This window comes from Oncorhynchus clarkii, chromosome 6 (assembly GCF_045791955.1).
Source record: "Oncorhynchus clarkii lewisi isolate Uvic-CL-2024 chromosome 6, UVic_Ocla_1.0, whole genome shotgun sequence".
NCBI lineage: Eukaryota > Metazoa > Chordata > Actinopteri > Salmoniformes > Salmonidae > Oncorhynchus > Oncorhynchus clarkii.
The window spans coordinates 51319965-51347793 of record NC_092152.1 but is presented as its reverse complement, the minus strand read 5'-3'; the positions used below and the strand labels follow the sequence as shown (position 1 = coordinate 51347793).

The 27829-nt window shown below is 42.6% G+C and overlaps 1 protein-coding gene across 1 annotated transcript in view; it reads right to left on the bottom strand.

Moving 5' to 3' along the window:
* LOC139411278 (mitogen-activated protein kinase 8 interacting protein 1b) overlaps positions 1 to 27829 on the bottom strand; it is a 127176-nt gene that overhangs the window by 68506 nt on the left and 30841 nt on the right. The window contains exon 3 of the mRNA XM_071157348.1: positions 10933 to 11044. Coding sequence (XP_071013449.1) covers positions 10933 to 11044 — 112 coding nt within the window. The remainder of the gene's footprint in view (positions 1 to 10932; positions 11045 to 27829) is intronic.

Sequence of the window (27829 nt, the reverse complement as noted above, 5' to 3'; positions counted from 1 at the left end):
CTGCTTCGTTTGCCTCTTTTACGACGTCGTTGTTTTGGGTCACAGGCTGGGATCCATTCCGTTGTCCTGGGTGGAAGGCAGAACACAGGATCCGCTTCGCGAAAGTCATATTCCTGGTTGTACTGATGGTGAGTTGACGTTGCACTTATATTCAGTAGTTCTTCCCAACTGTCTGGCATGCGTCTGCAATGTAGTTGGGCAGGAATACCACCACAGCCTGAGGATCCTGATGCCTGGCATTGCATTGGCCAATCACCATTTTTTTGACACAGGCATACCAGACATGAACATAAAATGTCTATGCACAAAAGTATGTTGACACCTGCTCGTCGAACATCTCATTCCAAAATCATGGGCATTAATATGGAGCTGGTCCCCCCCTTGCTGCTATAACAGCCTCCACTCTTCTGGGAATGCTTTTCACTAGATGTTGGAACTTTGCTGCGGGGACTTGGTCGGGCACTGATGTTGGGCGATTAGGCCTGGCTCGCAGTCTGCGTTCCAATTCATCCCAAAGGTGTTTGATGGGGTTGAGGTCAGGGCTCTGTGCAGTCCAGTCAAATTGTTCCACACTGATCTTGACAAACCATTTCTGTATGGGCCTCGCTTTGTGCATGGGGGCATTGTCATTCTGAAACAGGAAAGGGCCTTCCCCAAACTGTTGCCACAAAGTTGGAAGCACAGAATCGTCTAGAATGTCATTTTATGCTGTAGCGTTAAGATTTTCTTTCAGTGGAAGTAAGGGGCCTAGCCCGAACCATGAAAACAGCCCCAATGTTTGTATCCTGTATGTGTATGACCAAACACAAGCTACAAAAGGATGGTTTATCTTCATAATGCTAGAAGGTTTTTGAAATAGAAGATACCAGTTCTATTATGAGCTGGGTGGTTTGATTCCTGAATGCTGATTGGCTGACAGCCGTGGTATATCAGACCGTATACCATGGGTATGACAAAAAAAAAAATTGTACTGCTGTAATTGCGTTGGTAACCAGTTTGTAATAGCAATTAGGCATCTTGGGGGTTTGTGGTATGTGGCCAAGGGCTGTATCCAGGCACTCCGCGTTACGTCGTACATAAGACGCGTGTTCCAACGCTGCATATATTTTCAGCAATGAATCTTGCAGTAGTTGAGATAAAACTGTTGCCATGGAGATAGGTTTCCTTTTCCTCCTTGTCCGTGTTTTCGTTGGCTCATGCACACCCACACTCCACCGATACGCCCCCTCCCTCTCTCCTCCATCACCCCCTCCCATGTCCCTCCTTCTCTTCATTTTCTCTGCTCCCTCCATCCTCCCTCCCTCATCTCCCCTCCCTTCATTTTGCTGTTTCTTCTAAAACAAAGAGGTCTCTTTGAGGAATAAAAAGTCAGCTGTTTGTCCTCTCAGCAGTGTGTGTGTGTGTGTGTGTGTGTGTGTGTGTGTGTGTGTGTGTGTGTGTGTGTGTGTGTGTGTGTGTGTGTGTGTGTGTGTGTGTGTGTGTGTGTGTGTGTGTGTGTGTGTGTGTGCGTGCGTGCGTGCGTGCGTGCGTGCGTGCGTGCGTGCGTGCGTGCGTGCGTGCGTGCGTGCGTGCGTGCGTGCGTGCGTGCGTGCGTGCGTGCGTGCGTGCGTGCGTGCGTGTTCAGGAATAATGCATAGGAATAAGGAATAGTAGCCCGATTCAGCCCTGACATTTTGTATTTTACTATATCCAAACAAATGACCGCAAATCAAATCCAATTGCCCTGCACTCTAATGAGTAAAGGTTTACCTACACAACCACACGTACATGCATGCACAATAATTAAACATAATTAACAAATATATTGAACTTAGTAGAAAGTTAATTAAATGTTTTAAACTTAATTCACGTAAGATATTAAAAGAACGCAACAGTGATTCTAATTTCCTGCAACTTTCTGCAGAAGCATGCATGCACACAAGTCATCTCTCACTCTTCACAGACATAGCATCGGGGACAAGGATGAGTGTGTGTGCGCATGTTTCTTTGTGTTGGTTGGATGTGTTTCAATTAAAAATATATATATTTATGCTTTATTTCAGTGGTACTCATTTCTTTGGACACTTTCTCACTCCAACTTATCAAACAAGAATTTATGCACAAATAAGTTAAGCACAAAGAAGAATGATGAACTCCATAACAAATGCAAGCTCTCATTTGTTGTGTAGGCAACTTTTTGCTACACTGCTAATATTGGCTCCTAGCTGTGTGATATATCCAGTAGATGAAGACAAAAACTCTGTTTTATGCGGGATGAGACAATAAGAAAATACTCAGTTATTGTAGCAGGATATATATGACAAGTAAAACTATTTGAAAGAAGGAGCCTAAAACAAGAATGCATTTTGTTTCTTTTTTTTTCTAGGCCGAATAGTTCAAATGGCTAGATTGAATGAAAATCATTTTACAAATAGTGACACATTTCTCTCCCAGAGACAGCAGGCTACCACATTTGTAACTGTAAGTAGGGCTTTTGTTGAGTCTGTCTGATATAATTAATTAAGCAGCCAATATTAGCAGTAAGTATGCAGTGATACGCCATCGCATCTGGTTTCAGCTTATTGGGACTATAATTTGTTTTTCAACAGGACAATGACCCAACACACCTCCAGGCTGTGTAAGGGCTATTTGACCAAGAAGGAGAGTGATGGAGTGCTGCATCCTCCAACTCAACGCAATTGAGATGGTTTGGGATGAGTTGGACCGCAGAGTGAAGGAAAAGCAGCTCAGCATATGTGGGAACTCCTTCAAGATAGTTGGAAAAGCATTCCAGGTGAAGCTGGTTGAGAGAATGCCAAGAGTGTGCAAAGCAGACATCAAGTCAAAGAGTGGCTATTTGAAGAATCTCAAATATAAAATATATTTAGATTTGTTTAACACTTTTTTGGTTACTACATGATTTCATATGTGTTATTTCATAGTATTGATGTCTTCACTATTATTCTACAATGTAGAAAATAGTACAAATAAAGAAAAGCCCTTGAATGAGTAGGTGTTCTAAAACTTTTGACCAGTAGTGTATATACTGTATATACAGTGCATTCGGAAAGTATTCTGAACCCTTCATTTTTTCCACATTCTGTTACGTTACAACCTTATTCTAAAATGGACAAACAAAACTCATCAGTCTATGCACAATACCCCACATTTTTGCAAATTTATAAAAAATTACAAACAGAAATGGCTTATTTACATAATATATTCAGAACCTTTATTGCTTTATTTATACAGGTTATCCTTTACATAGTCAGGGTATAGTTTATCGTCCAGTCATGTCCATGTGGCCTGTGTTTCTATAATAGTGTAGATACTATAATGAAATAATATGATTATCCAGCAGTCTTCACTTCTTCGTGTGTGATACAGTTGGTGTTTCTCAAAATGCATACTACGATGCTCCAAGCAAGAAAATTATAGCATGCAAATGGTTGGAGTATGAATCCAAATCAAATTATGCGAGACTGAGCACGGAGGGCACTTCTTGGATGAGTACATAATTTCTACACACTTTGAAGAATGAATCGATGGCATCCGTTGTCGAGCTGAAGAGAGGAAATAAACTCAGAATTTGGAATGAAATGTTGCCAATTCACATCTTATATGTTAATATATACATTATGTGTTTATTTAGTTATGTAAGGGAACTCCCCCTGAAATGGACAAAAATGAATGGGAACATATTGGCACCGTACGAACCATATACACGGTGTCCAATACCACTCAATTGGACGTTGTTTCAAAGTTGATTGCAAATGCCTTATGGCAAATGCCAAGTGTAAAACTGCAAAAATCCAATAGATGGCGAGTGCGCTCCACCGTAATTTTTCATATTGCAAATGTAAAGACCCAAAAGTAAAATTTTGAAAATTTGAACATTTTTTCAAAAACGTATCACCCCCTTAAAAAAGTGCTTTCTGGACAGTTTTTCGAAATTCTTTAGATTTTTTCTTAATTACACATGTATAAGAACTGTATGAATATACTTTTGTCAAATTTTATTATCATTATTTTTTATTTTTTATTTGTGGAGATGGATGAACCTTCCAGAAGGACAACCATCTCTGCAGCACTCCACTAATCAAGCCTTTATTGTAGTGGCCAAACGGAAGCCACTCCTAATAAAAGGCCCATGAGAGCCAGCTTGAAGTTTGCCAAAAGGTATCTAAAGGATTCTCAGAGCATGAGAAACAAGACTCTCTGGTCTGATGAAACCAAGATTGAACTCTTTACCCTGAATACCAAGCGTGACGTCTGGAGTAAACCTGACACCATCTGCACGGTGAAGAATGGTGGTGGCAGCATCATGCTGTGGGGATGTTTTTCAGCTGCAGGACTGGGAGACTAGTCATGATCGAGGGAAAGATGAACGGAGCAAAGTACAGATCCTTGCTGAAAACCTGCTCGAGAGCGCTCAGGTCCTCAGACTGGGGTGAAAGTTCACCTTCCAACAGGACAATGACCCCAAGCACACAGCCAAGACAACGCAGGAGTGTCTTCGGTACAAGTCTCTGAGTGTCTTTGAGTGGCCCAGCCAGAACCCGGACTTGAGCCCAATCAAACATCTCAATTGAGGAGAAAAGGCACCTTTCAATCGTTCTCATACAAAACCATCTCTAATCACAACCCTGTACAAACAAACCCCTTCCTCATCTCAAAGACCCATCTGTACATCTCCCCCAGCCTTTTGACTTTGACAGATCATTCTCGTCAAGAGTAGCCCTTGGTGGTTGATTTTTCTAGGTGTGTATTTGTATTGTGTTTGGAGAATCTGCAGAGAGAAGAATGAGGTGGTTGTCTACTGTTGTAGTCTTGATTTTATATATTTCAGTTTCCCTTGCATTGCTAGTTTCTGTCCCACAGTTAGGTTGTTAAGTTATAGGGGGCAGCATTTTCACTTTTGGATAAATAGCGTGCCCAATTTCAACTTCCTGCTACTCATGCCAAGAATATAAGATATGCATATTTTCGAAGATTTGGATAGAAAACACTCTTAAGTTTATAAAACTGTTCGAATCATGCCTGTGAGTATAACAGAACTTATGTAACAGGCAAAACCCCGAGGACTAACCATTCAGATTTCTTTTTTTTGAGTTCTTTGTCTGTTCAGTGAGTTCTCATTGGGAAACTATATTTTGTAGGCACCTGTTCCTGCAGCTTCCACTGCATGCCACCAGTTTTATGAATTTGGTTGAGGTTATTCCTTTGTGCAATGAAGAAGTATGTCCATCTAGGAAATGGGTAACACTGTTGAGAGTTGCGCAAGACTTGAAAAGTAGCGTTAGGTTCCTCTCGTCCTCTATTGAAAACAGATAGACCCGTCTTCAATTTCATCAATTATTAACGCTTAAAAATACCTAAAGTTGTATTACAAAAGTAGTTTGAAATGTTTTGGCGAAGTTTACAGGCAACTTTTAAAATATTTTGTAGTGACATTGCGCAATTTGGAAGCTGTTTTTTTCTGGATCAAATGCGCCAAATAAATTGACATTTTGGATATATATGGACGGAATTAATCTAACAAAAGGACCAATTGTGATGTTTATGGGACATATTGGAGTGCCAACAAAAGAAGCTTGTCAAAGGTAAGGCATGTTTTATATTTTATTTCTGCGTTTTGTGTAGCGCCTGCAGGGTTGAAATATGCTACCCTCTTTGTTTACTGTTGTGCTATCATCAGATAATAGCTTCTTATGCTTTCGCCGAAAAGCCTTTTTAAAATCTGACATGTTGGCTGGATTCACAACGAGCGTAGCTTTAATTGAGTATCTTACATGTGTGATTGAATGAAAGTTAGATTTTATTTGAATTTGCCGCGCTGCATTTTCCCTGGCTTTTGGCAAGCGCCCCCTATACCATAAGAATATAACAGTAAGGTTTGTCCACTCCCTCATGCTCATGTACACAAAATGCTGTTGTGGGGTATTTTTCAGCAGGGCACTGTGAGTTTACAAAGTGAAAAGGAGTAGATTAAATTGCTTACATGGTCTGGAAGGTACTCTGTGGTCCTCAGGCTACATCTAACCACCTGTAACCGCATTACACAAACCCATACAAACACTACCTGTCACGTTCTGACCTTAGTTCCTTTGTTATTTCTTTGTTTTAGTTTGGTCAGGGAGTGAGTTGGGGTGGGTAGTCCATGTTCTTTTTTCTATGTTGTGTTTATGTGTTTGGCCTGGTATGGTTCGCAATCAGAGGCAGGTGTCGTTCGTTGTCTCTGATTGAGAATCATACTTAGGTAGCCTTTTCCCACCTGTGTCTTGTGGGTGATTATTGTCTGTCTAGTGTTTTCGACACCTTTCAGGACTGTTTCGGTTTTCGTTTATTTCACGTTGTTATTTTGTATTTTCAGTGTTCAGTCAGTAAACATCATGAACACATACCACGCTGCACATTGGTCCGACATTTCTTACTCCTCTTCAGAGGAGGACAAAGAATATTGTTACACTACCAAAATCATGTTTATGCCATTATTACTGTAAATGTAGATATCTTAGCCATCAAATTGTAAATATTTTTGCCAACTTTCCTTCAACTTGTGCAGAGCGAGGGGTCGTTAGCACATGCTGGTAGAATCAGATTACGTACCACCAACAAGAAAACACACATCAGTACACAATTGAACCTCCCCACTAATGGTATTGATCTGTTCAACACTGGTCCTAGCAATCGATTTCTACGCTTCTATGCTTCAATCATGTAGACTGGATTTGTTCCGCATAGTGTCGGACAATAACATTGATGAATACGCTGATTCGGTGAGCGAGTATTAGCAAGTGCATCGGTGATGTTGTACCCATAGCAACTATTAAAACCTTCCCCAACCAGAAACCGTGGATTGATGGCAGCATTCACGCAAAACTGAAAGCGAAAACCACTGCTTTTAATCAGAGCAAGGTGACCAGAAACAGGACCGAATACCAACAGTGTAGCTATTCCCTCCGCAAGGCAATCAAACAAGCTAAGTGTCAGTATAGAGACAAAGTAGAGTCGCTATTCAACAGCTCAGACACGAGAGGTATGTGGCAGGGTCTACAGTCAATCACGGACTACAAAAAGAAAACCAGCCCCGTTGCGGAAAACGATGTCTTGCTCCCAGACAAACTAAACAATCCGCTATCAAAACCTGCAAGCTCTTCTTCACTGCAGCCAACATGGGTAAAACATTTAAACGTGTTAACCCTCGCAAGGCTGCCAACCTGACTCTTTCGTTTAAATCAAATCAAATGAAATAAAATGTTATTGGTCACATGCAGATGTTATTGAGAGTGTAGCGAAATCCTTGTGCTTCTACAGTAGTTCTGACATTGCAGCAATATCAACAAGTAATCAAAAATTTCCACAACAACTATCTAATACACACAAATCTAAGTAAAGGGATGGAATAAGAATATGCACATATAAATATATGTATGAGCAATGACCGAGAGGCCTCGGCACAATGCAATAGATGGAATAAAATACACTATATACATATGGGATGAGTAATGCAAGATATGTAAACATCATTATTAAAGTGGCATTAATAAAGTGACTCGTGATCCATTTGATAGAGTCGTCATGAATATCAAGTCTGTATGTAGGAAGCAGCCGCTCTGTGTTAGTGATGGCTGATTAACAGTCTGATGGCCTTGAGATGGAAGCTATTTTCAGTCTCTCGGTCCCAACTTTGATACACCTGTAGAGACCTCGCCTTCTGGATGGTAGCGGGGTGAACAGGCAGTGGCTCGGGTGGTTGTTGTTCTTGATGATCTTTTTGGCCTTCCTGTGACATCGGGTGCTGTTGGTGTCCTGGAGGGCATGTAGTATGCCCCCGGTGATGTGTTGTGCAGACCGCACCACCCTCTGGAGAGCCCTGCAGTTGTGGGCGGGGCAGTTGCCATACAAGGCGGTGATAAAGCCCGACAGAATTCTCTCAATTGTGCATCTGTAAAAGTTTGGGAATGTTTTAGGTGACAAGTCAAATTTCTTCAGCTTCCTGAGGTTGAAGAGACGCTGTTGTGCCTTCTTCACCACACTGTCTGTGTGGGTGGACCATTTCAGTTTGTCCATGATGTGTACGCAGAGGAACTTAATTCATTCTAAAATCATTTGAATCTCTATACTGTAAATACACACAGATGAAGTCCATTCAACATATTGTGTGCCTTATTAAATTAAGTCATTTCTGTTCCTTGAACCTATCTTTCCATATAGCAAATTCATATACTTATTCACACAATACATTTCCACTTTCTACAGAAGCCCTGACACCCAAGGCAAAAAAAAAGTTCAAAAACGTACACTCTTGGAATTTTCTCGTTTGAACGATTTTTTTTTTTTTGTATCTTGTTTGAATTACTTAGTATGTCGTTTGAACTACTTATTATCTAATTTGAGCGAATTAACCCATTACAGTCGAAGCCTTGCCTAAACTGGGGAGTCTACTAAGATTTAAATCATTTTTAAGAGGTCAAATCAAGTATCATTTTGCTATTTCATTTAGAATTTTAAGACCCACTTGAAGTATAAAAAATAAAAATATGAAAACATAATTCGTTTTTTTAAAGTGTATTTGACCTTAATGCTATTAGCCAATACAAATGCATTGAATAACAGATGCACTTACATACAGTGCATTCGGTAAGTATTCACACCCCTTGACTTTTTCTACATTTTGCAAATGGGTCTGAATAAATAAAAAACTGTTTTCGTTTTGTCATTATGGGGTATTGTGTGTAGATTGATGCGGAAAAAAAGCCAATAATCAATTTACAATAAGGCTGTAACTCAACAAAAAGTGGAAAAAGTCAAGGGGTCTGAATAATGTCTGAATGCACTGTGGAATAACAGAGAATCCCCCCCCCCCCTCCCATGTCTGTCCTCTATCTGACAGATATAAGAAAGATCAGGAAACGTCGTTTTGTATTTAACCCCTAATTTTTGGCACTAAACAGTCTCCATACACTGTATATGCAAAAGTATGTGGACACATACAAATTAGTGGATTCAGCTATTTCAACCACACCCGTCACTGACAGGTGTATAAAATTGAGCACACAGTCATGCATCTCCATAGACAAACATTGGCAGTAGAATGGCTCGTACTGAAGAGCTCAGTGACTTTCAATGTGGCACCGTCATAGGATGCCACCTTTCCAACAAGTCAGTTTGTTAAATTTTGCTAGAGCTGCCCCGGTCAACTGTCAGTGCTATTATTGGGAAGTGGAAACGTCTAGGAGCAACAACGGCTCGGTCACAAAGTGGTAGGCTACACAAGCGCACAGAACGTGACCACCGAGTGCTGAAGCGCATAGCGTGTAAAAATAGTTTGTAACCCGCACAACCGAGTTCCAAACTGCTTCTGGAAGCAACGTCAGCACAATAACTGTTTGTCGGGAGTTTCGGGAAATGGGTTTCCTTGGCCGAGCAGCCGCATACAGTGGGGCAAAAAAGTATTTAGTCAGCCACCAATTGTGCAAGTTCTCAATTTTGTCTACAATTTTGTTTCTGGTGTCCTTTGACAGCTCTTTGGTCTTGGCCATAGTGGAGTTTGGAGTGTGACTGTTTGAGGTTGTGGACAGGTGTCTTTTATACTGATAACAAGTTCAAACAGGTGCATTAATACAGGAAACGAGTGGAGGACAGAGTAGCCTCTTAAAGAAGAAGTTACAGGTCTGTGAGAGCCAGAAATCTTGCTTGTTTGTAGGTGACCAAATATTTATTTTCCACCATAATTTGCATATAAATTCATTAAAAATCCTACAATGTGATTTTCTGGATTTTTTTTCTTTTAATTTTGTTTGTCATAGTGGAAGTGTACCTATGATGAAAATTACAGGCGTCTCTCATCTTTTTAAGTGGGAGAACTTGCACAATTGGTGGCTGACTAAATACTTTTTTGCCCCACTGTACAAGCCTACGATCACCATGCCAAGCGTCAGCTGGAGTGGTGTAAAGCTCGCCGCCACTGGACTCTGGAGCAGTGGAAACATATTCTCACGAGTGATGACTCACGCTTCAACATCTGGCAGTCCGATGGACTAATCTGGGTTTGGCGGATGCCAGGAGAACGCTACCTGCCCGAATGAATAGTGCCAACTGTAAAGTTTGGTGGAAGAATAATGGTCTGGGGCTGTTTTTCATGGTTCGGGCTAGGCCCCTTAGATATCCTATTTCCAATAGCACCGATGATCGCAACCTAGTAATTTTAAGCCAAAGCAACAACAAAAAATATATTTGAAAGCATCCTCGAAAAGGGTCGCTGGAGACTGAGAACCATGCGTAGTGAATGGATTTGGCGGACAGGCTGCAAAATAAATCCTTGCATCGCAGGGATCAACTTGCTGTGGCAGATTTATAGCCTCATGCAGTAGAAATAATAATAATAATAATAATAATTAAAGCTGCAAGCAGAGCTGCCGATGTTCAGCTGTGTGCCACTGTGCCACCATCAGGACACATTGGACACATTGCCCTAGAATGAGCAATTGGTGTCAGCTAAAGGGGATTTTGACATAGAAACATCAGATTTTCAGCAGTTATTTTATATAATGTTGATTAATAACTATGAAACTATGAAAAATATTAATAACCATTTGACAGCAGGAAAGGGCTACATGTTTCCTTATCCAGGACTGCTGACGCAGACCAATTTGGTTATTTCAAAAACTTCAAGCCAATCAACTGGGTAAAACAAATTCTGAGGTGCGCACAGATTAGCTGGACAATATTGTTGTGTGGCGTTGTTTTTATTAGCGGGAAGTATTTAAACTGTTATTTTAAAGTGGTGTTTTAACTCTCCAGACCATTATATATGTGTGTGTGTGTGTGTGTGTGTGTGTGTGTGTGTGTGTGTGTGTGTGTGTGTGTGTGTGTGTGTGTGTGTGTGTGTGTGTGTGTGTGTGTGTGCGACTGTCATTAAGCAACTGCAGGTTTGAAGTGCTACTTTACCTTAATCTCTAGGCCCATGTAGTTGAGACTCATCCCACACTCATCTGTGATCTCAGTGATCTCAGACAAGTCGTCATCTTCAAACTCATTCAGGCTGATGTCATGGGTCAACCTGGGGAGAGAAGGAGAGTGGAAGGAGATTGGGAAGGGGTGGGATAGAATAAGAAGACACAGGGAGAGGAAATGTTAAACTCTCTGAACCCTCCAAAGCGCAATATATTTCTGTACAATCTGTCTGATCAATCTAACTGAACTTTGACATCTTCATTGACAGCAACTCTCGCTAACCCCCATGATGGACGATGTTGTTTAAAAACAATTGCCATCTATGATGTCTATGACAACAACTGAGAGTTAAGATAAGATTAAAATCAAATAAAGTGCAGAGCGTGTTGGAATATTTTTCAAATATTATTACTAAAACCGTCGCAAAGGTAATTTTGACCATTGACACTATTAAAAAATATATTACTGTTGGCAAAGAAACGAGGTGGTTCTCACTCAGTGACGTTTTCTAAATGTGGGACATTGTTAGAAACAAAATAATTCACACTTTTATCCAGTTCATTTTGGGCACTATAATGCAACATTGTGAATGGCACATGTATACAGTCAGCAACATGTTCATATTACATTTTTAATATAGTAAAAAATGTTTTAACATGACATCATACAATGTGAGAATGTTTGGCTTGGATGTGCTGGATAATAACAAGGAACGTATCCAGTAAACTCGTGTTTTTGCCCATTCTTATAGCCAAACATACTGTAACTCATGAAACTTCTGAAACATTTAGGCAAGTGGTCTGTGGAAAATATGCACAGTCAGTTTGGGAGAATGTTGCCAAATGGCTATTTCATAAAGCACAGATTAAGCCCAGTTGGTACTAGAAATGTTGTTACTTTTGGTATATCTGTCAAATGTGTCTCACAGATCAACTCTGTCTATCTGCGCAGCCGATGTCCCCCCTATAATGCTGCACAGAAGTTAACACACTTGAATAATGCGACACAGCATGTAGAAATGTTGAAACTGTTAGGACACTTTACAATGCAAGAAGATACCGGTAGCTTCCAGCTTTGTAGGCTAACTGTTCTTGCTGGCTTACAGCTGAAGCTATAATCAATTCTCTAACCAGCTACTATGTTTCTAATAATATGCAAACCATAACGCAAAATATGCTGATTGCCACTAAAACTATATTCATTCACTTAATCAGTCTCTATCTCATGTCTCTCCCACAAATAATCTATTTCCTAAGCAAAGTTACTCAGGGCGCACCCCCTCTTGCCTTGTGAATGACGTCATTACTAGAACCGCCATAGGCCAACGTCCACTGACGTGCTTATTTATCAGAATTTTTATATCAAGTACAGAAAAGTATTTAGAGCCATTTTTAACACACATCACAACAGGAGAGACACAACACTACATAAAGAGAGACCAAAGACAACAACATAACAAGGCAGCAACACATGACAACACAGCATGGTAGCAACACAACGTGACAACAACACGGTAGCAACGCAACATGGTAGCTACACAAAAACATGGTACAAGAATTATTGGCCAAAGTCAACAGCACAAAGGTCAAGAAGGTAGAGACAGCAATACATCATACAAAGCAGCCACAACTGTCAGTAAGAGTGGCCATGATTGAGTCTTTGAATGAAGAGATTGAGATAAAACTGTCCAGTTTGAGGTGTTTGTTGCAGCTCATTCCAGTTTCTAGCTGCAGCGAACTGAAAAGAGGAGCGACCCAGGGATGTGTGTGCTTTGGGGACCTTGAACAGAATGTGACTGGCAGAACTAGTGTTGTATGTGGAGAATGAGGGCTGCAGTAGATATCTCAGATAGGGGGGAGTGAGGCCTAAGAGGGTTTTCTAAATAAGCATCAACCAGTGGGTCTTGCGACGGGTACACAGAGATGACCAGTTTACAGAGGAGTATAGAGTGCAGTGATGTGTCCTATACGGAGCATTGGTGGCAAATCTGATGGCCGAATGGTAAAGAACATCTAGCCACTCGAGAGCACCCTTACCTGCCGACCTATAAATTATGTCTCCGTAATCTAGCATGGGTAGGATGGTGATCTGAATCAGGGTTAGTTTGGCAGCTGGGGTGAAAGAGGAGCGATTACGATAGAGGAAACCAAGTCTAGATTTAATTTAGCCTGCAGCTTTGATATGTTACTTAGAGAAAGACAGTGCACCGTCTAGCCATACTCCCAAGAACTTGGTGACTACCTCAAGCTCTAAACCCTCAGAGGTAGTAATAACACCTGTGGGAAGAGGGACATTCTTCTTACCAAACCACATGATCTTTGTTTTGGAGGTGTTCCGAACAGGGTTAAGGGTAGAGAAAGCTTGTTGGACACTAAGAAAGCTTTGTTGTAGAGCATTTAACACAAAATCTGGGGAGGGGCCAGCTGAGTATAAGACTATCATCTGCATATAAATGGATGAGAGAGCTTCCTACTGCCTGAGCTATGTTGTTGACGTAAACTGAGAAGAGCGTGGGGCCTAGGATCTAGCCTTGGGCTAATCCCTTAGTGACAGGCAGTGACTGAGACAGCAGATTTTCTGACACTGCACTCTTTGAGAGAGGAAGTTAGCAAACCAGGCTAAAGACCCAATGTATAGCAGCCAACCTGCATGCACCAATCCCATGCAATGAATGTGCTTGCTGAAAGCGAGACCTGTCTAGAACTCTTCCATACTCATATTATTTGACTTCTTCTGCTGGCTCTAGTGCTTAAACAGTTTCAGCTATCAACATAAACCAACTTTCAAATGTGCATTCTGCCCTAACTTAGATTCATTGTTTTTGATATTATTTATACTTTTTATATGACAACCACATTTGCAGAAAACCATTCATTTCAAAGTCCAAAGACTAGAATGGTAAAACATCATCAAATTCTAGAAGGTACTATGCTTTAACCGTTTAAGCTATCAATTCCAAACTAAGGCTGAAGTGTGCAGATGGACTCAACTTATTGTGCTTGCATTCAGATGTGTTATACTATTAATTATGAACTAAACTAAGCCAAAAAAATAAACATTCCTTTTTCAGGACCATGTCTTTCAAAGATAATTCATAAAAATCCAAATATCTTCACAGGTCTTCAGAGTTTAAACACTGTTTCCCATGCTTGTTCAATGAAACATAAACAATTAATGAACATGCACCTGTGGAATGGTCATTAAGACACTAACAGCTTACAGATGGTAGGCAATTAAGGTCACAGTTCTGAAAACTTAGGACACTAAAGAGGCCTTTCTACTGACTCTGAAAAAGACAAAAATAAAGATGCCCAGGGTCCCTGCTCATCTGCGTGAATGTGCCTTAGGCATGCTGCAAGGAGGCATAAGGGTGCAGATGTGGCCAGGGCAATAAATTGCAATGTCCGTACTGTGAGACGCCTAAGACAGAGCTACAGGGAGACAGGACGGACAGCTGATCGTCCTCACAGTGGCAGACCACGTATAACAACACCTGCACAGGATCGGTACATCCGAACATCACACTTGCGGGACAGGTACAGAATGACAACAAAAACTGCCTGAGTTACACTAGGAATGCACAATACCTCCATCCGTGCTCAGACTGTCCGCCATAGGCTGAGAGAGGCTGGACTGAGGGCTTGTAGGCCTGTTATAAAGGCAGGTTCTCACCAGACATCACCGGCAACAACGTTACCTATGGGCACAAACCCACCATCGCTGGACCAGACAGGACTGGCAAAAAGTGCTCTTCACTGACGAGTCCTGGTTTTGTCTCACGAGGGGGGATGGTCCGATTCACGTTTATCGTCGAAGGAATGAGCGTTGCACCGAGGCCTGTCCTCTGGAGTGGGATCGATTTGGAGGTGGAGGTTCTGTCATGGTCTGGGCCGGTTTGTCACAGTATCATCGGACTGACTTGGTGTCATTGCAGGAAGACATCCTCCTCCCTCATGTGGTACCCTTCCTGCAGGCTCATCCTGACATCACCCTTTAGCATGACAATGCCACCAGCCATACTGCCCGTTCTGTGTGTGATTTCCTGTGAGACAGGAAAGTCCTTGTTCCGCCATAGCAGCGAAGAGCCCCGATCTTAATCTCATTGAGCCTGTTTGGGACCTGTTGGAATCGGAGGGTGAGGGCTAAGGCCATTCCCCCCAGAAATGTCAGGGAACTTGCAGGTGCCTTGGTGGTAGAGTGGAGTAACATCTCACAGCAAAAACTGGCAAGTCTGGTGCAGTGCATGAGGAGGACAGAAAAGTCCTTGTTTCGCCATGGCAGCGAAGAGCCCCGATCTCAATCCCATTGAGCCTGTCTGGGACCTGTTGGAATCGGAAGGTGAGGGCTAGGGCCATTCCCCCCAGAAATGTCAGGGAACTTGCAGGTGCCTTGGTGGTAGAGTGGAGTAACATCTCACAGCAAGAACTGGCAAGTCTGGTGCAGTGCATGAGGAGGAGATGCACTGCAGTACTTAATGCAGCTGGTGGCCACACCAGATACTGACTGTTACTTTAGATTTTGATCCCCCTTTGTTCAGGGACGCATTATTTAATTTATGTTGGTCACATGTCTGTGGGATTTGTTCAGTTTATGTCTCAGTTTTTGAATCTTATGTTCATAAAAATATTTACTAATGTTTATGTTCATACAATCTTGTTATGTTCAAACAAATATTTACATTTGCTGAAAATAAACGCAGCTGACAGTGAGAATGTTTTTTTCTGAGTTTATAAGAATTCTAAATATGGATAAAATAACATTGGTTTGAATGAGGACCATAAGAATACAGTGGTATCTATTCAAAATGGTCGTGTTCCTTGAAAGTTGAAGCTCCTTGGGTGGCACGTAGCCTAGCGGGTAACACGTTGGGCCAGTAGCTGCAAGGTTGCTAGTTCAACTTCTGAGCTGACAAAGGGAAAAATCTGTTGATGTGTCCTTGAGCAAGAATTTCTCTAAACTTGTTTTTGCTTTGTCATTATGGGGTATTGTGTGTAGATTGATGAGGGGAAAAAACGATTTGATAAATTTTGGAATAGGCTGTAACTTAACAACATTTGGAAAAAGTCAAGAGGTCTGAAAACTTTCCTAATGCACTGTAGAACCATGACCTCACTTGGCCTGTTCTACCACTGGCCAGCTTCTTTTGGACCCTACTGCAACTCCCCACTAGTCAAGCTCCTGTTTATTTCAGGCCCTTGTTTGATCTGACTGCTGAGTCTACCAATGTTTCCCAAACTCGGTCCTGGGGACCACAAGGGTTGGACTTTTTGGGGTTATACCCTAACACGACTACACAGCTGATTCAGATAATCAACTCATAATCAAGCTTTGATTGTTCGAATTAGCTGTGTATTGAAGTTTAAAAAAACTGCACCCCTTTGGCGTCCCCAGAATCGAGTTTTGGCATCGCTGATCTAAAAAATATGGTGGTTCAGCATGTAACTTTCAGGGATGTTTTGCTCATTGTGTGAAGGGTGGGCACAGTCAGAAAGGAGGATTCCCCACTTTCAAGACAAACCAGTACAAACACTCTTTTAACTCCAATCTCCAACTCAGGAAAGGCCTGAAAGAAACAGGAGTTTGATTAGTGTGGATTTGCAGTAGCGTCCAAAAGCAGCTGATAATTGGAACCATTTATAGACTATTTAAGCCATCTGAGCTGTTTTTATCTGAACTGTCCTCATTAATGGGCTCCCGAGAGGCGCAGCATTCTAAGGCACTGCATCTCAGTGCTAGAGACGGCACTACAGACACCCTGGTTTGATTCCAGGCTCTATTACAAATGGCATTGATTTGATGTTCCATAGGGTGGCGGACAATTGGCCCAGCGTCGTCCGGGTTTGGCCGGTGTAGGCCATACTTGTAAATAAGAATTTGTTCTTAACTGGCTTGCCTGGTAAAATAAAAAATATTAAATTAACGATGTCTGTGCCATGTCTCCCATTGTACTGTTAGATGATTTTAATATCCACGTTGACGCTATTGGAAAATGTACTTTTGCTGCTGTCTTTATATCAATCTATGGTCTTGATATCTTTCAAAATGTTACAGGTCACATTTCGATTTAGTCTGCTCCGCTGGTATATATTGCTCCTTGCAATATAACTGATGTTGAGCTCCCCATCTCTCATCACAAAGCCCCCCTTTCCAAGCAAAATGTCCAACTCACCATTTCCTTTAGACATTTTTAAAACAGAAAACCCATTGATCTCATGAGCCTTATTAATACATACCCCAGTCCTGATTCCCAGTCCCCTTCTGACCTCATCACTCAAATCAATGACTGCCTTTGCTCTGCCCTGGATATTAAATCAAATTACATTTTATTTGTTACACACGCTGAATACAACAGTGAAATGCTTACTATCAAGCCCTTAACCAACAATGTAGTCTTAAAAAAAATAAGTGTTAAGAAAGTTTTTACAAAAAAAACTAAAGTAATAAACAATAAATAAATAAAAATAACAGTAACGAGGCTATATACAGGGGGTACCGGTACAGAGTCAACGTGCGTGTGCACAGGTTAGTCAATGTAATTAAAGTATTACATGTAGGTATAGGTAGAGTACCTATGCATAGATGATAAACAGAGAGTAGCAGCAGCGTAAAAATAGGGGGGGGGGGTCAATGCAAATAGTCCGGGTAGCCAACGATGTTAAGATGAAACAGTCAGAGGTCAACAAGCACAACATGGCTTCAGTGTGTAAATCAGCTAGAAAGATGTCGGCATCGAGTAGTTGTCTCTGGCCCCCTCCCAGTTAGGGGGAGTGATTATCTCTACAGCAGTCTCACATCTCAATCGCTGGTTGAAAACTGTTTTCTGCCCCTCGCAAAATAATTTGTAGAAAAATGGCCCTCTTTCTGGGACTCACCCACAAACAGGACCAAGCCTGGCCTGCTGAGGAGTGACGGACTCTATCCTAGCTGGAGGGGTGCTCTCATCTAGAACTATGAACATAGACAGGGCTCGAACTCCTCTAGCTCCACAATGAGATAGGGTGCAGGCCAGGCAGCAGCCTGCCAGCTTAGAGGAGTCTGCCACTAGCACAGGCAGTGTAGTCAGCTCAGCTATCCCCATTGAAACCATGTCTGTGCCTCAATCAAAGTTGGGCAAATCTAACCATGGTATTTTTAGCCTTTGCAATCTCACTGGAATAAAGACCTCCTCCATTCCTGTCATTATTGAAAGAGATTGTGATATCTCACATCTCAAAATAGGGCTACTTAATGTTAGATCCCAGACTTCCAAGGCAGATATCGTCAATGAACATAATCTTGATGTGATTGGCCTGACTGAAACATGGCTTAAGTCTGATGAATTTACTGTGTTAAATGAGGCCTCTCCTCCTGGTTACACTAGTGAACATATCCCCCGCGCATCCCGCAAAGGCGGAGGTGTTGCTAACATTTACGATGGCAAATTTCAATTTACAAAAAACAAAATGACTGCGTTTTAGTCTTTTGAGCCTCTAATCATGGAATCTATGCAGCCTACTCAATCACTTGTTATAAAGGTAATCTCCTCGTAGCTACTGTTTACAGGCCTCCTGGGTCGTATACAGCGTTCCTCACTGAGTTCCCTGAATTCCTACCTTGTAGTAATGGCAGATAATATTCAAATTTTTGGTGACTTTAATATTCACATGGAAAAGTCTACAGACCCACTCCAAAAGGCTTTCTGAGCCATCATCGAATCAGTGGGTTGTCTGTGAACCTAACCACTGCTACAGTCATACTCTGGACCTAATAAATATTGTAGATCTTAACGTTTTCCCTCATCATCCTTGACCATCGTACCACCAATTGATTACATTTTTAATCGCAACAAAACCCCAAACAAGGATCATCAAAGCCGTGCTATAAAATCCAGACCAACCAAAGATTCCTAGATGCCCTTCCAGACACCCTCCACCTACCCAAGGACATCGGAGTACAAAAATCGGTTAACAACCTAACCTTGCGTAATACCCAAGATGCAGTCGCACACATAAAAACAAAAAACATTTGTCATAAGAAACTAGCTCTCTGGTATACAGAAAATACCCAAGCCCTGAAGCAAGCTTCCAGAAAAATTGGAACGGAAATGGCGCCCTACCAAACTGGAAGTCTTCCGACTAGCTTGGGAAGACAGTACCGTACAATATCGAAGAGTACTCACTGTTGCTCGATCATCCTATTTTCTTAATTGAGGATAATAAGAACAATCCAAAATGTATTTTTGATACTGTCGTAAAGCTAATTAAAAATCATTCCCCAAGAGAGGATGGCTTTCACTTCAGCAGTGATAAATCGATGAACATCTTTGACGAAAAGATCTTTAGAAAGCAAATTATGGACTCCTCTATAAATATGCGTATTTCTCCAAAGCTCAGTTTTTCTGAGTCTTCACAACACTGCCAGGACCAAGGATCAAGGAAAACACTCAAGTTTTTTAATACTATATCTCTTGACACATTCATGAAAATAGTAATTGGCTCTAACCTTCAAGCTGCATACTGGACCCAATTCTAACTAAACTACTGAAAGTGCTGCTTCCTCTGCTTGGCCCTCCTATGTTGAACATAATAAATGGCTCCCTATCCACCGGATGTGTACCAAACTCACTAAAAGTGGCAGTAATGAAGCCTCTTTTGAAAATGCCAAATCTTGACCCAGAAAATATAAAAAACTATCTGCCTATTTCGAATCTTCCATTCCTCACAAACAGTTTTGAAAAAGCTAACTGCCTTCCTGAAGACAAAGAATGTATATGAAAGGCTTCAGTCTGGTTTTAGACCCCATCACAGGACTGAGATTGCACTCGTGAAGGTAGTAAATTACCTTTTAATGGCGTCAGACTAAGGCTCTGCATCTGTCCTCGTGCTTCTAGACCTTAGTGCTGCTTTTGACACCATCGATCATGACATTCTTTTGGAGATATTGGAAACCCAAATTGGTCTACACAGACAAGTTCTGGCCTGGTTTAGATCTTATCTGTCGGAAAGATATCAGTTTGTCTCTGTGGATGGTTTGTCCTCTGACAAATCAATTGTAAGTTTCAGTGTTACCCAAGGCTCCGTTTTAGGACCACTATAGTTTTCTCTATATATTCTACCTCTTGGTGATGTCATTCTGAAACATAAAGTTAACTTTTAATGCTATGCAGATGATGCACAGCTGTACATTCTGATGAAAAATGGTGAAGCTCCAAAATTTCCCTCCCTGGAAACCTGTGTTTCAGACATAAGGAAGTGGATGGCAGCAAATGTTTAACTTTTAAACTCGGACAAAACAGAGATCCTAGTCCTGTGTCCCAAGAAACAAAGAGATCTTCTGTTGAATCTGACAATTAATCTTGATGGTTGTACAGTTGTCTCAAATAAAAGAGTGAACGACCTGGTGTTACTCTGGGCCCTGATCTCTCTTTTGACAAACATGTCAAGACTATTTTAAGGACAGCTTTTTTCCACCATCAAAACATTGCAAAAATCTGAAACTTTCTGTCCAAAAATGATGCAGAAAAGTTCATCCATGTTTTTGTCACTTCTAGATTAGACTACTGCAATGTTCTACTGTACTTTCCGGCAACCCGGATAAAGCACTAAATAAACTTCAGTTAGTGCTAAACACAGCTGCTAGAATATTGACTAGAACCAAATAATTTGATCATATTACTCCAGTGCTAACCTCTCTACACTGGCTTCCTGTAAAGGCTAGGGCTGATTTCAAGGATTTACTGCTAACCTACAAAGCATTACATGGGCTTGCTCCTACCGATCTCTCCGAATTGGTCCTGCCGTACATACCTACACATACGCTACGGTCACACGATGCAGGCCTCCTTATTGTCTCTAGAATTTCTAAATAAACAGCTGGAGGCACGGAATTCTCCCATAGAGCTCAATTTTTATGGAATGGTCTGCCTATCCATGTGGCATACGCAGACTCCGTCTCGACCTTTAAGTATTTATTGAAGACTCATCTCTTTAGTAGGTCCAATGATTGAGTGTAGTCTGGCCCAGGGGTGTTAAGGTGAACGGAAAGGCACTGGAGCAACGAACCGCCCTTGTCTCTGCCAGCTGTCCTCTCTCCACCGGGATTCTCTGCCTCTAACCCTATTACGGGGGCTGAGTAGCTGGCTTTCTTGTGCTCTCTTCCATCCTGTCCCTAGGAGGGATGCTTCACTTAAGTGGGTTGAGTCACAGACGTGATCGTCATGTCTGGGTTTGGCACCCCTCTCGGGTTTGTGCCATAGGGGAGATCTTTGTGGGCTATACTCACCCTTGTTTCAGGGTAGTAAGTTGGTGTTTTAACCTCTTGATACTACCCACCCCAGGTCTGGGAGCGTAATCATCAACTGACACTAATTAGCATAACGCAACGGACATAAATATTACTAGAAAATATTCCTATTCATATATTGAAACACAGCTTAGCCTTTTGTTAATCACCCTGTCATCTCAGATTTTAAAAATATGCTTTACAGCCAAAGCAAGACAAGCATTTGTGTAAGTTTATCGATAGCCTAGCATAGCATTATGACTAGCTAGCAGCAGGCAACCTGGTCACGAAAATCAGAAAAGCAATCAAATTAAATCGTTTACCTTTGATGAGCTTTGGATGTTTTCACTCATGAGACTCCCAGTTAGATAGCAAATGTTCCTTTTTCCAAAAATGTTGTTTTTGTAGGCGAAATAGTTCCGTTTGGCTGAGAAATCGACCGGAAATTGCGGTCACTACAACTCCGAAAAATATTCCAAATTAGCTCCATAATATCGACAGAAACATGGCAAACGTTGTTAATAATCAATCCTCAAGGTGTTTTTCAAATATCTATTTGATAATATATCAACCGGGACTGGTTGCTTCTTAGTAGGATAGAGAGAAACAATGGCCGCATTTGTCCTTTACGCACAAAACACTCTGAGAGACTTCAGCTGACCACTGACGCAATTGTTGACCTTCAGGCTCATTCTTCAAAATAAAAGCCTGAAACTATGTATTGTGACACTAGACACATTAGGGAAGCCATAGAAAAAGGAATCTGGTTGCTATCTCATTCACTGCTCAATAGGGATGCTGAAGAAGGCAGAGCTTTCTAAATAAGAATCCCTTCCTGATTGGATTTTTCTCAGGCTTTCGCCTGCAATATCAGTTCTGTTATATTCACAGACAATATTTTTACAGTTTTGGAAACTTTAGAGTATTTTCTATCCTAAGCCGTCAATTATATGCATATTCTAGCATCTTGTCCTGACAAAATAGCCGTTTACTTTGGGGACGTTATTTTTCCAAAAATGAAAATAGTGCCCCCTAGATTCAAGAGGTTGATATCCCACTAGTGGTGTGAGGGCTGTGCTTTGGGGTTATATCCTACCTGGTTGGCCCTGTCCGGGGGTATCGTCGGACGGGGCCAAGGTGTCTCCCGACCCCTCCTGTCTCAGCCTTCAGTATTTATGCATTGGGGGGCTAGGGTCAGTCTGTTATGTCTGGAGTATTACTCCTGTCTTATCCGGTGTCCTGTGTGAATTTAAGTATGCTCCCTCTAATTCTCTCTCTCTCCCTCTAACTCCCCTACAAAAGGGACGCCGATGGCATTTCCCGTATGATTGATGAGGATCTCCATATTGCAAATCTACGGCCTCTTACTATTCGTCCGCAAATGTTTAAAAAATAGTCCAAGAGCCTCAGGTCGTGCCCCAGGGTTAGATCTTCCGGGAAGTCATCAAATAAAGCCTCTTGGACACTTGGTTTCCGTTTTATTACATTTTTACGTTTTGGTCATTTTTCCACTGTTCCAGAAAATTCCTCCAGATGGCGACTGGCTGCTTATTGCAAATGGACAAAACATCACCAAAGTGACATGGCCATTTCTCCTAAACGGAAAAAAGACTTTGAAGACGAAAGGTCACATCTTTCCAAAACTTCATGTGTGATTAGGCAACCCTCATGAACTGTAAATCAGTAATTTCTCCAATCAGATGTCCAAGAAAAACTCACACACACACATAGCCAGGATGGAGTAACACAGTGTTGGGCTTACAGACCTACAGAGCCTGCAATAGTTACAGTTCCTGCGTTTGAACTATCAAAGAACCGTCAGACCTAGAGCTATGAAACTTAAATGTTAAACCATCACCAAATTGACATGCTGAAATCAACACCAACGAGCGATGGAGAGGAACCACTATCACTGCCCGGCCATCCCGAGTTCAACGGGCCAGTCAATTGGGCATTTCTGCAGTATATTAGAGAATGTCAAATTTGTGAGGGTAAATGCCCATTGTAAGACATTGCAATGATCGGAACAGGTTACCAGGAGCACATTTTTAAAATGGCTTGTAATACCTTTAGGGGGGTGCAAGGGGTCTATGTCCGGGTAGGGAGCACACCCCACTCATACCCATCCAATTGGGGATGCCCCTGGTCATTTTGGACATTTTTCAAAAAATCCCACATCTCTCATTGCATCAAATTCTTACTTCCTAATACTTCATATGATCAAACATGACAAATAGACCTTCTGGGTTGATTCAGGGATTAACATAGTGACAGTAACATATCATTTGGTCTGTATAAATGCCATTTGGACATTTGTTATGCCATTTGAACATGGTTCACTGACTTTTGGGTTCGGAAGCCGACCACTTATGATCATATTTGGTAAATGGACTAAACATAGGCCTTATGGACAAACACAATAAAATAAGACAAATGTAGGTTCATACGGTTATTATATACGTATAATTGACGATTTTTTAAAAATTATTATTGAAAAACGGTCCAGAAAGCACCTTTGATTTTTTAGAGGGTGATGAATTTTTGAAACATTTTTTAGATTTTTCCTTGAGTCATGATTTAGTGACCATTTGCCATATGAAACTACAGTGGAGCGAACTCGTCATCTTTGGGAATTTTGGGGTTTGACAAATGGCATTTGCCATGCTCCACTTGCAATATGGTTTGGATGAACTGCCGTCCATTTGATTGGTATTTGCGATTGTGTATCGCCCAATGGCAATAAGTTGCCATTCATTTTGTCCATTTCAGGGGGGTCTTCCCTTACCTCCCGGAGGATCTGATCCCTGGGACCATGCCTCAGGACTACCTGGCCTGATGACTCCTTGCTGTCCCCAGTCGACCTGGTCGTGCTGCTGCTCCAGTTTCAACATTTCTGCTTGCAGCTATGGAACCCTGACCTGTTCACCGGACGTGCTACCTTGTCATGGTCCTGCTGTTTCGACTCTCTCTTCCACACCTGCTGTCTCAAACACTGATTTGAATGATCGGCTATGAAAAGCCAACTGACATTTACTCCTGAGGTGCTGACCTGTTGCACCCGCAACAACCACTGGAATTAATATTATTATTTGACCCTGCTGGTCATCTATGAACATTTTAACATCTTGGCCATGTACTGTTATAATCTCAACCCGGCACAGCCAAAAGAGTACTGGCCACCTCTCAAAGCCTGGTTCTTCTCTAGGTTTCTTCCTAGGTTCCGGCCTTTCTAGGGAGTTATTCCTAGCCACTGTGTTTCTATATCTGCACTGCTTGCTGTTTGAGTTTTTAGGCTTTTAGGCTGTGTTTCTGTATAGCACTTTGTGACATCGGATGATGCAATAAGGGCTTTAAAAATGCATTTGATTGATTTGATTAGCTGTTCAGGAGTCTTATGGCTTGGGGGTAGAAGCTGTTAAGACGCCTTTTAGATGTAGACTTGACACTTCAGTACTGCTTGCTTTTCCGGTAGCAGAGAAAACAGTCCATGACAAGGGTATCTGGGGTCTTTGGCAATTTATAGGGCCTTCCTCCGACACCGCCTGGTATAGAGGTCCTGGATGGCAGGAAGCTTGGCTCCAGTCATCACTGGGCCGTACACACTACCCTCTGTTATGCTATGCGGTCGAACCCGAGCAGTTGCCATTCCAGGCAGTGATGCAACTAGTCTGGATGCTCTCGATCGAGCAGCTGTCAAGCGTTTGAGGATCTGAGGACCCATGCCAAATATTTTCAGGCCCCTGAGGGGGAATAGGCATTGCTGTACCCTCTTCACGACTGTCTTCATGGGTTTGAACCATAACAGTTTGTTGGCTATGTGGACACCAAGGAACTTGAACCTCTCAACCTGCTCCCCTTCAGGCCCGTCGATGAGAATGGGGGCATGCTCGATCCTCTTTTTCCTCTAGTCCACGATCACCTCCTGTGTCTTGATCAATTTTAGGGAGAGGTTGTTATCCTGGCACCACACTGCCAGGTCTCCTCGTTGTCGGTGATCAGGACTACCACTGTTGGGTCTTGGGCAAAATGAATAATGTTGTTGGAGTCGTGCTTGGCCATGCAGTCATGGGTGAACAGGTAGTACAGGAGGGGACTTAGCACGCACCCCTGAGGGGCCTCTGTGTTGAGGATCATTGTGGCAGATGTGTTGTTACCTACCCTTACCACCTGGGTGCGGCACGTCAGGAAGTCCAGGATCCAGTTGCGGAGGGAGGTGTTTAGTCCCAGGGCTCTTAGCTTTGAGGGCACTATGGGGTTGAACACTGAGCTGCAGTCAATGAACAGCATTCTCACGTAGGTGTTCATTTTGCCCAGGTGGGAAAGGGCAGTGTGGAGTGCAATAGATATTGCGCCATCTGTGGATCTGTAGGGGTGGAATGGAAATTGGAATGGGTCTAGGCTTTCTGGGATAATGGTGTTGATGTGAGCCATGACCAGCCTTTCAAAGCACTTCATGGCTATAGGCGCGTGTTCTATGGGTCTTTAGTCATGTAGGCAGGTTACCTTGGTGTTCTTGGGCACAGTGACTATGGTGGTCTGCTTGAAACATGTTGGTATTGCAGACTTGATCAGGGACAGGTTGAAAATGTCAGTGAAGACACTTGCCAGTTGGTCAGTGCATGCTCGGATTACATGTCCTGGTAATCGGTCTGGCCATGCGGCCTTGTGAATGTAGACCTGTTTAAAAGTCTTACTCACATCAGCTACATTGAGCGTGATCACGGACTACAGGAAGAAATCCAGCCCAGTCACGGACCAGGATGTCCTGCTCCCAGGCAGACTAAATAACTTTTTTGCCCGCTTTGAGGACAATACAGTGCCACTGACACGGCCTGCAACGAAAACATGCGGTCTCTCCTTCACTGCAGCCGAGGTGAGTAAGACATTTAAACGTGTTAACCCTCGCAAGGCTGCAGGCCCAGACGGCATCCCCAGCCGCGCCCTCAGAGCATGCGCAGACCAGCTGGCCGGTGTGTTTACGGACATATTCAATCAATCCCTATACCAGTCTGCTGTTCCCACATGCTTCAAGAGGGCCACCATTGTTCCTGTTCCCAAGAAAGCTAAGGTAACTGAGCTAAACGACTACCGCCCCGTAGCACTCACTTCCGTCATCATGAAGTGCTTTGAGAGACTAGTCAAGGACCATATCACCTCCACCCTACCTGACACCCTAGACCCACTCCAATTTGCTTACCGCCCAAATAGGTCCACAGACGATGCAATCTCAACCACACTGCACACTGCCCTAACCCATCTGGACAAGAGGAATACCTATGTGAGAATGCTGTTCATTGACTACAGCTCGGCATTCAACACCATAGTACCCTCCAAGCTCGTCATCAAGCTCGAGACCCTGGGTCTCGACCCCGCCCTGTGCAACTGGGTACTGGACTTCCTGACGGGCCGCCCCCAGGTGGTGAGGGTAGGCAACAACATCTCCTCCCCGCTGATCCTCAACACTGGGGCCCCACAAGGGTGCGTTCTGAGCCCTCTCCTGTACTCCCTGTTCACCCACGACTGCGTGGCCACGCACGCCTCCAACTCAATCATCAAGTTTGCGGACGACACAACAGTGGTAGGCTTGATTACCAACAACGACGAGACGGCCTACAGGGAGGAGGTGAGGGCCCTCGGAGTGTGGTGTCAGGAAAATAACCTCACACTCAACGTCAACAAAACTAAGGAGATGATTGTGGACTTCAGGAAACAGCAGAGGGAACACCCCCCTATCCACATCGATGGAACAGTAGTGGAGAGGGTAGCAAGTTTTAAGTTCCTCGGCATACACATCACAGACAAACTGAATTGGTCCACTCACACAGACAGCATTGTGAAGAAGGCGCAGCAGCGCCTCTTCAACCTCAGGAGGCTGAAGAAATGCGGCTTGTCACCAAAAGCACTCACAAACTTCTACAGATGCACAATCGAGAGCATCCTGGTGGGTTGTATCACCGCCTGGTACGGCAACTGCTCCGCCCTCAACCGTAAGGCTCTCCAGAGGGTAGTGAGGTCTGCACAACGCATCACGGGGGCAAACTACCTGCCCTCCAGGACACCTACACCACCCGATGTCACAGGAAGGCCATAAAGATCATCAAGGACATCAACCACCCGAGCCATTGCCTGTTCACCCCGCTATCATCCAGAAGGCGAGGTCAGTACAGGTGCATCAAAGCTGGGACCGAGAGACTGAAAAACAGCTTCTATCTCAAGGCCATCAGACTGTTAAACAGCCACCACTAACATTGAGTGGTTGCTGCCAACACACTGACACTGACTCAACTCCAGCCACTTTAATAATGGGAATTGATGGGAAATGATGTAAATATATCACTAGCCACTTTAAACAATGCTACCTTATATAATGTTACTTACCCTACATTATTCATCTCATATGCATACGTATATACTGTACTCTATATCATCGACTGTATCCTTATGTAATACATGTATCACTAGCCACTTTAACTATGCCACTTTGTTTACATACTCATCTCATATGTATATACTGTACTCGATACCATCTACTGTATCTTGCCTATGCTGCTCTTTACCATCACTCATTCATATATCCTTATGTACATATTCTTTATCCCCTTACACTGTGTACAAGACAGTAGTTTTGGAA